We start from the raw sequence: 12,374 nt of genomic DNA on the forward strand, positions 1-12,374 counted from the left end.
GGTGAGCCTATGGAAGACCTTGATGAATCATGCAATGAATATGGAAAAAGTGGTATATATACATAGAAAATGCCCAGGGAAATTTCAGAAAGTGTGGGGAGAGTGGTGCTCTTCAAATCACTCCTTGCAACCTGTACACCTGCACTCTGTGTCGGAGGATACTACTGCACTAAGTGTCTGAACACTAGAATGTAGACATGCTGTATTGTTTGTTGCCAAGTAGTAAAATATTGCCGATAATCACCTGACACACTATGTATCATGATTGTACTTTGTGGAGTTGGTGACTCCCCTGCGTGGGATGCCACTGCTCCGAAATATGCTGAACCATGCTTGTTGTTAATTTTCAATAAAACGAGTTAAAAAAAAAAAATAAGCCTGCTTTAGGCCTCCTGCACACGAACGTATTTTTTTGCGGTCCGCAAAAACGGGTCCCGTTTTTCCGTGATCCGTGACCGTTTTTTCGTCCGTGGGTCTTCCTTGATTTTTGGAGGATCCACGGACATGAAAAAAAAGTCGTTTTGGTGTCCGCCTGGCCGTGCGGAGCAAAACGGATCCGTCCTGAATTACAATGCAAGTCAATGGGGACGGATCCGTTTGACGTTGACACAATATGGTGCAATTTCAAACGGATCCGTCCCCCATTGACTTTTAATGTAAAGTCAGGAGTTAATATACCATCGGATCTGAGTTTTCTCCAATCCGATGTTATATTTTAACTTGAAGCGTCCCCATCACCATGGGAACGCCTCTATGTTAGAATATACCGTCGGATTTGAGTTACATCGTGAAACTCAAATCCGACAGTATATTCTAACACAGAGGCGTTCCCATGGTGATGGGGACGCTTCAGGTTAGAATATACTAAAAGAACTGTGTACATGACTGCCCCCTGCTGCCTGGCAGGTGCTGCCAGGCAGCAGGGGGCAGCCCCCCCCCCCCCCTGTAGTTAACACATTGGTGGCCAATGTGGTCGCCCCCCCCCCCCCCTCCCTCCCCTGTAGTTAACTCATTGGTGGCCAGTGCGGCTGCCCCCCCCCCTCCCCTGTAGTTAACTCATTGGTGGCCAGTGGGCCCCCCCCTCCCCTGTAGTTAACTCATTGGTGGCCAGTGGCCCACCCCTCCCTCCCCTGTAGTTAACTCGTTGGTGGCCAGTGGGCCTTCTCCCCTCCCTCCCCCTCCTAATTAAAATCTCCCCCCTATCATTGGTGGCAGCGGAGAGTACCGATCAGAGTCCCAGTTTAATCGCTGGGGCTCCGATCGGTAACCATGGCAACCAGGACGCTACTGGAGTCCCGGTTGCCATGGGTACTTAGCAATTTGTAGAACCATTATACTTACCTGCGAGCTGCGATGTTTGCGTCCGGCCGGGAGCTCCTCCTACTGGTAAGTGACATGACCTGTCACTTACCAGTAGGAGGAGCTCCCGGCCGGACGCAGAGATCGCAGCTCGCAGGTAAGTATAATGGTTCTACAAATTGCTAAGTAACCATGGCAACCGGGACAGCAGTAGCGTCCTGATTGCCATGGTTACCGATCGGAGCCCCAGCGATTAAACTGGGACTCCGATCGGTACTCTCCGCTGCCACCAATGATAGGGGGGAGATTTTAATTAGGAGGGGGAGGGAGGGGAGAAGGCCCACTGGCCACCAACGAGTTAACTACAGGGGAGGGGGGCCGGCCGCACTGGCCACCAACGAGTTAACTACAGGGGAGGGAGGGGGGCCCACTGGCCACCAATGTGTTAACTACAGGGGGGGGCCCACAGGCCACCAATGTGTTAACTACAGGGGGGGGGGCTGCCCAGCTATGAAAAAGCTTTTATGCAGACGGATCTTCGGATCCGTCTGTATAAAAAGTAACCTACGGCCACGGATCACGGACACGGATGCCAATCTTGTGTGCATCCGTGTTCTTTCACGGACCCATTGACTTGAAAGGGTCCGTGAACCGTTGGCCGTGAAAAAAAATAGGACAGGTCATATTTTTTTCACGGCCAGGAAACACGGATCACGGATGCGGCTGCAAAACGGTGCATTTTCCGATTTTTCCACGGACCCATTGAAAGTCAATGGGTCCGCGAAAAAAAACGGAAAACGGCACAACGGCCATGGATGCACACAACGGTCGTGTGCATGAGGCCTTAGAGAAAGCGTTACCCAGTGGAGACCTTTCTAAAAGGTAGGGTAAAAATACCAGGTAACATTTCAAACAACCCCTTGTTTCCCTGAGATTTTTATAGCAAACCACACATAAAGCACATACTGGTACCTGGAAAATTGGAAGGATAGGCTAGACAAACAATGGCCCAGATTTACTTATGTCTCTGCGCCAAAAATCAGTCTAAAAAGCGCGCAAATTGGTGCATCTAGGGTAAAACCAGAGTTTTTGTTGGTGCAAAAACGTTTACCGTTTGTTGAGAAACCTGCATAGTAAATCTGAAATGTTTTTTTTTTTGTCCAGTGTGAGGTCTGCATTAAGGGGACCAATGTGGGCCCATTCAAAATTTATGGTGGGGTCCAGTCAGTTCTAATCACACCACTGGGCTGTTATACTGGAAATTAATAAGGATTTTTTAAATAGATTGTTGAATAAGGTCCTGATAGGTTTTATAAAGTAGTGGTGTTCTCACCAGGTACCTCCCTAATCAAACGTCTTGCATAGGCACATAGCTGTGGTTCACCTGATTAAAACATTGTTTTTCTTTTGTTGATCCGCGGCTCAGTGTCAAAGTGATACGTTTTCTTAATATGCAAATTAGGCATTTGGTGCATCAAGGGTGTCACCATTGCTCTTCTTGCACCCAAGCTCCGCTAGTTTTTGTGGCCAGCCCTTCTCTCGCTACTTTCCTACTGCCTGGTCCTGTCAATCAAAGCAGCGAGGGAGCATCTGACTACAGAAAAAAACAGGTTTTGGGTGCAATAGGAGCAACAATGAAGCCCTTGTTGCACCAAAGGCCTAATTTGCATAATAGGAAAAAGTATCATAACTTGGGAATGGAGCTTCGAATCGACAAAAGAACAGTGTTTTAATCAGGTGAACCACAGCTATGTGTCTATGCAAACAGCTGGATAAGAGGTTGCTGGTGACAGATTCCTTTTAAATAAAACCCTAAACTTACCTTCCTGGAAGTACTCACCAATTTCAAGTCCTTGGATGACAGTTTTGTAAACCACAGGTTGTATTCTAGGGCTGCTACAATAGGTACCAAATCTCTGCAAAACACAAAATATAGAAACAAGACTTATTCAATTGAACTGATTATTCTACAAATAAAATTACTCATAAGACACACAATAAAAGTGCAGAACGGATAAAGGAATGCAACATAGATAATATAGAAAACGGAACCTGGAAAATTGGAAAGATAGAATAGACAAACAATGGCCCACGTATTTACTTATGTGTCTGTGCCAAAAACCTGTCTAGAAAGCGTGCAAACTGGTGCATCTACGGTTTCTACACTTTTTTTTACAATGTGGTAGCGGTCAGTGAAAAGGGAACAGGACCTAAAATGCACCATTTTGTGCCAAAATTGCACCACAATCTCTAGGATTAGTAAATCTGGGCCAATGTCTAAAGCTACTGTCACACTTGTGTTTTTGCCTGATCCGGCAGGGATAAGCAAAAACGCTTCCATTTTTGATAACACAACCGGCTGCATTAGTTATGAATGGATCCGTTTGTATTATCCTTAACCCCTTAAGGACCTAGGACGTACCGGTACGCCCTATTTCCCGAGTCCTTAAGGACCGAGGACGTACCGGTACGTCCTGACTTAAAATCGGAACTCCGGCGCCGCAGGGGTTAATCGGAACGGGATTTTGGCTGAAATCATTCAGCCGGCATCCCGTAACAATGCAGGGGGGGTCATTTGACCCCCCCGTATCGGCGATCGCAGAAAACCGCAGGTCAATTCAGACCTGCGGTTTTCTGCGTTTCCGGTCCATTCGGGTGTCCTGTGACCCGATGAACCGGAAAAAGACTGCGATCGGTGGCGTAATTATACACCACCTATCGCAGTCCGAGGATTTGGAGAGGCGGTGCCGGCCCTGGTGCTGAATGCCGCTGTCCAGGGTGCTGATTGGTGCAGGGGAGAGAGGCGCGAGATTCAAACTTCCTGCGCTCCTCTCTCCCCTCCTCTTCCTGTCCAGCACCCTGACCGTGCAGCATCGTCCAGCACCAGCTCCTGTGTCCCCCTAATCGGAATCCATCACCCTCCTGCACCCATCGCCACCCAGGTAGGTTAGGGTCAGTGAGGGAGAGGCACCGTTAGGCAGGGAAAGAAGGGAAAAGTAAGTTAGAAAAAAAAAAAAAAAAGTACTTTTATTCCAAACTTCCAAACTTCCATCTAACCCTAACCCAGACCCCTCCTGCCACTTGCCCCCCCACCCACCCCCCACCAGCCACTTCCCCCCCCCCCCCACCTGCCTCCCCCCCCCACCCACCCCCCACCAGCCCCCCCCACCCCCCACTCACCACCACTTTTTTTTTTCTGCGTGCGCTGACTGGCCGGCACTTTTTAGCGTCCGTCCACTGTTAGCGCATCGCCCGCCCCACCACCCCACCGACCGCTGATCAGCGTTGTACCGCTGATCAGCAAGTTTTAACTTTTTTTTTTTCTAACACTTGCCCATTTTTTTGCCTGGACTTTTTAGTACGCGAACACCCGTTGCCCCCCCACACACGCACATATAATAAAGTTTGCCACACACGCACACCTACACGCACACACACCCATGGCCCGCCGGATGTTCTCGGCCGAGGAGGCATACGCCCAGATTGCCTCCGACTCTGAGAGCCCCAGTGAGGATGAGGATGACCCCACATTCCTTTTATCATCCGCATCCTCCTCATCATCATCTGATGACGATGAGCCACCAAGGCGGCGGAGACGCCGCCAGGCGGAGCCAGGGGCCCCACATGCTAGGGATCCTGTGGCCCACCCTAGTACGAGCCGCCCTGGGGTTCGTACTGGTTTCCCGGCCCACCAAATAAGTCCACCGGAGCCCCCTGCCGATGAACTTAGCTGGTGTCCCCCAGTGGACTTTGAGCCTGAGATTCCGGATTTTGCTGGCAATCCTGGAATCCAGATTCCCACAGTGGGGTTTACTGAAATAGACTATTTTAGTTTTTTTTTCAGTAACTCACTGGTGAATTTGATGGTGGAGCAGACGAATCTGTACGCCCAACAGTTCGTCGCTCAAAACCCAGGCTCAGTTTTGGCTAGACCCGGTGGCTGGACGCCGGTCAGTGCAGCCGAAATGAGGACATTTTGGGGCCTCGTGCTGCATATGGGTCTAGTCCAAAAACCCAGTGTCAGGCAATACTGGAGTGGGGACGTCCTATACCAGACCCCACTGTACAGTATGGTCATGATACGTCACCGGTTTGAGGCCATCCGGAAATGTCTGCATTATTCCGATAATGCAGCATGTCCTCCCCGAAGTGATCCTGCCTATGACCGGCTGTATAAGATACGGCCGGTCATCGATCACTTTGGGGCCACATTTCAGCAGGCCTACGTACCTGGAAGGGAGGTCGCGGTTGATGAGTCTCTCGTTGCGTTCAAGGGGAGACTCAGTTTCCGCCAATACATTCCCACAAAGCGGGCGAGGTATGGCGTGAAGCTATACAAAATTTGTGAGAGTGCCTCAGGGTACACTTACAAATTTCGTGTGTACGAGGGGCGAGATTCCCGTATTGAACCCCCAGAATGTCCCCCCACTCTGGGTGTTAGCGGGAAACTCGTGTGGGACCTTATGTACCCACTGCTGGATAATGGTTACCACTTGTACGTGGATAACTTTTATACCAGCATTCCCTTGTTCAGGTCCCTTGCCGCCAGATCCACGTTCGCTTGTGGGACCGTGCGGAAAAATCAACGCGGCCTCCCTGCCTACCCCCTCCAGGTACCTATCCCCAGGGGTGAGACCCGTGCCCTTACCAGTGGAAACCTGTTGCTGGTCAGGTATAAGGACAAGAGGGATGTCCTTATGCTGTCCACAATCCACGGTAACGGCACCACCCCTGTCCCTGTGCGAGGTACCGCGGCAACGGTCCTCAAGCCCGATTGTATCGTCGACTACAATCGGTATATGGGAGGAGTTGATCTCTCTGATCAAGTCCTCACGCCATATAACGCCATGCGCAAAACCCGGGCATGGTACAAAAAAGTTGCGGTCTACTTGGTACAGGTTGCCATGTACAACTCTTTTGTACTATCCCGAAGCGCTGGCAGCACAGGGACATTCCTCCAGTTCTATGAGGCAGTCCTCAAAGACCTGATCTTTTCGGACCGGGAAAGAGCAGGCCGGAGTACCTCGGGAATTGGAGGCGCCCGGATCGTCCCTGGCCAACACTTTCCAGGTGTGGTCCCCCATACTGGAAAGAAGGGACGAACCCAAAAAAAGTGCAGAGTGTGTCACAAGAGGGGGATACGGAAGGACACCACTACTCAATGTGACACTTGCCCCGATCATCCGGGCCTCTGCATTATCAATTGCTTCAGGGAGTATCACACTTCCATGGAGTACTAAATTTTTATAATCCTCAACAGTCCACTAGAGAACATAAAACACTATGGCTCTCAGACTTTGGAGACACGGAAACAATTTTTCTTTCCCCAAAAAATATTAGTTTTAGAGCAGGCATCCTCAAACTGCGGCCCTCCAGATGTTGTAAAACTATAACTCCCAGCATGCCCAGACAACCTACAGCCATCAGCAGGGCATGGTGGGAATTGTAGTTTTACAATATCTGGAGGGCCGCAGTTTTAGGATGCCTGCTTAGTGTCTCCAAAGTCTGAGAGCCATACATATTGGGCATCGTCGCGTGCGTAAAAGTCGTCGCTATAAAAATAACTTTTGACCAAACGCCTCGGATGAACGGTGTTAAAAATATAAAATAAAAACTGTGCCAAAACACCAATTTTTGGGCAAAATTTCAATTTGAATCCATTTTGCCGGTAATAAAGCAAGGGTTAACAGCCAAACAAAACTAAATATTTATTGCCCCGATTCTGTAGTTTGCAGAAACACCCCATATGTGGTCGTAAATGGTTATATAGCCGCACGGCAGGGCATAGAACGAAGGGAACTCCATATGGTTTCTGGAAGGCAGATTTTGATGGACAGTTTTTTTTTTGACACCATGTCCCATTAGAAGCCCCCCCTGATGTAGCCTAGACTAGAAACTCCAAAAAAGTGACCCCATCTAAGAAACTACACCCCTCAAGGTATTCAAAAGTTACTTTACAAACTATGTTAACCCTTTAGGTGTTCCACAAAACCAAATAGTGAATGTAGAAACAATTTTAGAATTACATTTTTTTGTTACATTGCCTCAAAAAAGACTAATATAGAGCAACCAAAAATCAAATTTACCCCAAAAATAGTCCCAAAACAACAACCACCTTATCCCGTAGTTTCCTAGATGGGGTCACTTTTATGGAGTTTCTACTCTAGGGGTGCATCAGGGGGCTTGAAAGGGTACATGGTGTCAATAAACCAGTCCAGCAAAATCTGCCTTCCAAAAATGACGTTCCCCTTCTTCTATGTCCTGCCGTTTAGCCAAATAGTAGTTTACGACCACATATGGGGTGTTTTTGCAAACTACAGAATCAGGGCAACCCATTTTGAGTGTTGTTTGGCAGTTAACCCTTGTTTTACTCCTGGAAAAAATTGATTATATTGGAAAATTTTCCAAAAAATATAAATTTCAAAATTGTTTCTCCATCTGCCATTAACTCTTGTGGAACACCTAAAGGGTTAACAAAGTTTGTAAACCCAGTTTTGAATACCTTGAGGGGTGTACTTTCTTAGATGGAGTCACTTTTTTGAAATTTCTATTCTAGGGGTGCAACAGGGGGCTTCAAATGGGACATGGTATAAACAAAACCAGTCCTACCAAATCTGCCTTCCAAAACCCATATGGTGTTCCCCTCCTTCTATGTGCTACCGTTCGGCCAAACAGTAGTTTACGACCACATATGGGGTGTTTTTGCAAACTACAGAATCAGGGCAACCCATTTTGAGTGTTGTTTGGCAGTTAACCCTTGTTTTACTCCTGGAAAAAATTGATTATATTGGAAAATTTTCCAAAAAATATAAATTTCAAAATTGTTTCTCCATCTGCCATTAACTCTTGTGGAACACCTAAAGGGTTAACAAAGTTTGTAAACCCAGTTTTGAATACCTTGAGGGGTGTACTTTCTTAGATGGAGTCACTTTTTTGAAATTTCTATTCTAGGGGTGCAACAGGGGGCTTCAAATGGGACATGGTATAAACAAAACCAGTCCTACCAAATCTGCCTTCCAAAACCCATATGGTGTTCCCCTCCTTCTATGTGCTACCGTTCGGCCAAACAGTAGTTTACGACCACATATGGGGTGTTTTTGCAAACTACAGAATCAGGGCAACCCATTTTGAGTGTTGTTTGGCAGTTAACCCTTGTTTTACTCCTGGAAAAAATTGATTATATTGGAAAATTTTCCAAAAAATAGAAATTTCAAAATTGTTTCTCCATCTGCCATTAACTCTTGTGGAACACCTAAAGGGTTAACAAAGTTTGTAAACCCAGTTTTGAATACCTTGAGGGGTGTACTTTCTTAGATGGAGTCACTTTTTTGAAATTTCTATTCTAGGGGTGCAACAGGGGGCTTCAAATGGGACATGGTATAAACAAAACCAGTCCTGCCAAATCTGCCTTCCAAAACCCATATGGTGTTCCCCTCCTTCTATGTGCTACCGTTCGGCCAAACAGTAGTTTACGACCACATATGGGGTGTTTTTGCAAACTACAGAATCAGGGCAACCCATTTTGAGTGTTGTTTGGCAGTTAACCCTTGTTTTACTCCTGGAAAAAATTGATTATATTGGAAAATTTTCCAAAAAATATAAATTTCAAAATTGTTTCTCCATCTGCCATTAACTCTTGTGGAACACCTAAAGGGTTAACAAAGTTTGAAAAAACAGTTTTGAATACCTTGAGGGGTGTAGTTTCTAGAATGGGGTCATTTTTGGGAGGTTTCTATTATCTAAGCCTCACAATATGACTTCAAACCTGAACTGGTCCATAAAAAGTGGGATTTTGAAGATTTCTGAAAATTTCAAAATTTGCTTCTAAACTTCTAAGCCTTGTAACATCCCCAAAAAATAAAATATCATTCCCAAAACAATTCAAGCATGAAGTAGACATATGGGGAATGTAAAGTCATCACAATTTTTGGGGGTATTACTATGTATTACAGAGGTAGAGAAACTGAAAATTTGAAATTTGCTAATTTTTCAAAATTTACGGTAAAAATTGTATTTTTTTATGCAAAAAAATTAACTTTTTTGACCCAATTTTAGCAGTGTCATGAAGTACAATATGTGACGAAAAAACAATCTCAGAACGGCCTGGGTAAGTCAAAGCGTTTTAAAGTTATGAGCACTTAAAGTGACACTGGTCAGATTTGCAAAAAATGGCCTGGTCCTTAAGGTGAAAATGAGCCCGGTCCTTAAGGGGTTAAAATAGCCATGACGAATCCGACATTAAAACCATTGTAGGTCAATTGGTGCCGGATGCGTTTTCTATTATGTCCGAGAAAACAGTTTTTCTCCATATCCCATGCCAGACAGAAAACCGCAGCTTGCCTGCTCATTGGTTGTATTTACATGCAGCCATGACTAAGGTTGTATGGAGATCTTCCCCATAGTTTCCCTGTTTGTTGGCAAAACATCCCTGTTTACACGGGACGATGAGATGCCACGAACAAGGATTTTATGTGCTGCGATGTGATCGTTAGCTCATTTACAAGGGACAATTCTCTGGAACAAGCGTTGGTACAAATCCCCGATAATTGTCCAGATCTTTGGTTCTTAAAGGAATTGTGCCATAAACTACTTTTCAATCTAAGGTTTATTTTCATCAAGTATTCTAGCTCCTGTTCCTCTTGGGATTGTTTTTATCTCTTCAATTTTTTTATTTTATTTACCTCATCTGCAGTTTTATATATATTAGTTTTGTTCTATTTAAAATACTGCAAATCAAATTATGTATTAATTACCAACACGTGCATAAAACTATGTCCTCTTAACAGACAAAGTAAAAAATGAAAGCATCTTAATACACACGGTCAATTATTCTTAGACTTAGCTAATAGTCTAATTATTCTTCATCATACATAATAGTACCGCCAATAAAAGGAAGATCTGGAGATATTCAGCAAGCTTAACAAATCACAGCAGCTTGTTCATCCATGTTCTTTATTCTGCTATAAACTTATCTTATCAGTTTATAATGAATGAATTTATAATTTGTCACACAATTATATTTTAGCAGCCTTCACAGTACAAAACATAAAAGTACAAGGGCCTTATCAGGTAATCACATATTCTAATTGGTAAACTGCTCTGTCTTCTTATTAGTAAAGGTGTTGTTCACCTTCAGGAGGCCCTTCTGTCAGACCCACATGACTGGACCTGCAGAGGAAAGCTCTCCCACTGCTTCGCTCCAGCATCTGTGTGTCACCATCCTTCTTGGGTCACATGACACATGGGGGACACATCACTGCTGCGACCAGTTACGGGCTGCAGCAGCCACATGACCAGTGTCAAACAGGGCCCTCAGGCAGTTTAGTGATGTGTAGAACTACATTAATAAATATAGGTGGCGGGAAGGGGGGGGGGGTAAGAGGAAGGTATAAATGTATGAGTCGTAGTTGAGGGAAACCCTCAGTAAGGCTACTTTCACACTGGCGTTTTGGTTTCCGTTTGTGAGATTCATCATGGGCTCTCACAAGCGGTCCAAAATGGATCACAAGTGGTCCAAAATGGATGGGGACGGATCAGTTTTCTCTGACACAATAGAAAACGAATCAGTCTCCCATTGACTTTCAATTAAGTTCATGACTGATCAGTGTTGGCTATGTTACAGATAATATAAACTGATCCGTTCATGACGGATGCATGCGGTTGTATTATTGTAACGGATGCGTTTTTGCAAATCCATGACGGATCCGCCCAAAACGAGAGTGTGAAAGTAGCCTTACTGAGGGTTTCCCTCAACTACCACTCATACATTTATACCTTCCTCTTACCCCCCCCCCCCCCCCACCTATGTTTAAGAGGAAGGTATAAATGTATGAGTCGTAGTTGAGGGAAACCCTCAGTACTGTTTTCTCAACTATGTTCCTAAAAATGATAGGATATGGGACTTTACCCGTCCATCAGCACCTTCTATTGAAATGCACATTGTTAATGATAGTTTTCCTCACATCCTGGAGCTGCAGAAGCCCAGATAAAAGCTAGGTGTGACACTGGGCTTGGAGAGACTCTACTGCATGCTGGTTAGGACAACTGCTGAAGTAACAATCCAAAACCATACACAGGTTGCACTGAATGTGGCTCGCAGCCATCTCTCAGTGTAGAATGTGGGGACCACTAGTATAAACATAGGTCCAGCCATCTTTCATAACTTCTTCTGGATTCACGGTTCAGGCCTTCCTATTATATTTTTTTTCTCAGGCATCTATTTGAATTACTGCCTGTGACGGCAGCCTGTTTGGAGACGAGACTCTTGCCGCTGAGCCTAGTAGTGATGTCATCTAATTGACATTGGCTACTTGGATTTTACTTTTTCTATGTGTCCCAAATAAAGTTATTGGATTTTATTTCTGAGTGCTGTGTGCCTTCCACTTTTGCAGCTGACTTTGTAACTGTGAGACAACCCTGCCTGTCACTCCAAGGAGGTCTAGGTGAGCTGATCCATACACCATTTGCTTTCCATCTCATTGATGAATGTAGGCAGTAGCCATTGAGACTAGCAGTAAAGTCATCTGACTGACAAGTGCAGGCCACAGAACATCATTTAGGTCAGAAGCACGCTGTATCTGTTACTCACTGCAAGTCACACCATTTTGTCACAGAACTTCAACTAAAGAATGGCTTAGGTCCACTCAGTTTTTACCTCAGCCACCATTCTCCTACCCACACACATTTGCGCAGAGTCAATACATTATCATGGCAGCAGGGGGCCTAACTATGGCCACCAGGGCGTCCATGATGGGCCTGAGAGGCCTTTTCGTGGTCTGCTGCCTCAAGGCGTAATGAAGCAGACTACGAAACACCGGTATACCAAGTTCAGACACATGGGACCCTCGCCAATCTGATATGATGACCTATCCGGCAAAAGACAAGCCCTCATATGGTTACATTGACAGAAATAAATAAGTAATGGCTTTATTTCATACTCCTCCTTGGCTACAAATTCTTCTCAAAAACAAGAGTAATTTTCTGCTGGAAACAATGGAGTAATTAAGGACAGGAAAAAATTTAAAAGGGTAATGGCACGCTCACCCAATATAAAAGGTTCTAAAAAATCTGGTGTA

General features: G+C 45.4%; 1 protein-coding gene across 1 annotated transcript in view; it reads right to left on the reverse strand.

The window, feature by feature from the left end:
- Positions 1–12,374, reverse strand: part of CARMIL1 (capping protein regulator and myosin 1 linker 1) — a 361,872-nt gene that overhangs the window by 214,413 nt on the left and 135,085 nt on the right. Inside the window, exon 9 of the mRNA XM_040433531.1 lies at positions 3,140–3,215. Within this exon, the coding sequence (XP_040289465.1) occupies positions 3,140–3,215 (76 nt within the window). The remainder of the gene's footprint in view (positions 1–3,139; positions 3,216–12,374) is intronic.

This window comes from Bufo bufo, chromosome 5 (assembly GCF_905171765.1).
Source record: "Bufo bufo chromosome 5, aBufBuf1.1, whole genome shotgun sequence".
Classification (NCBI taxonomy): Eukaryota; Metazoa; Chordata; class Amphibia; order Anura; family Bufonidae; genus Bufo; species Bufo bufo.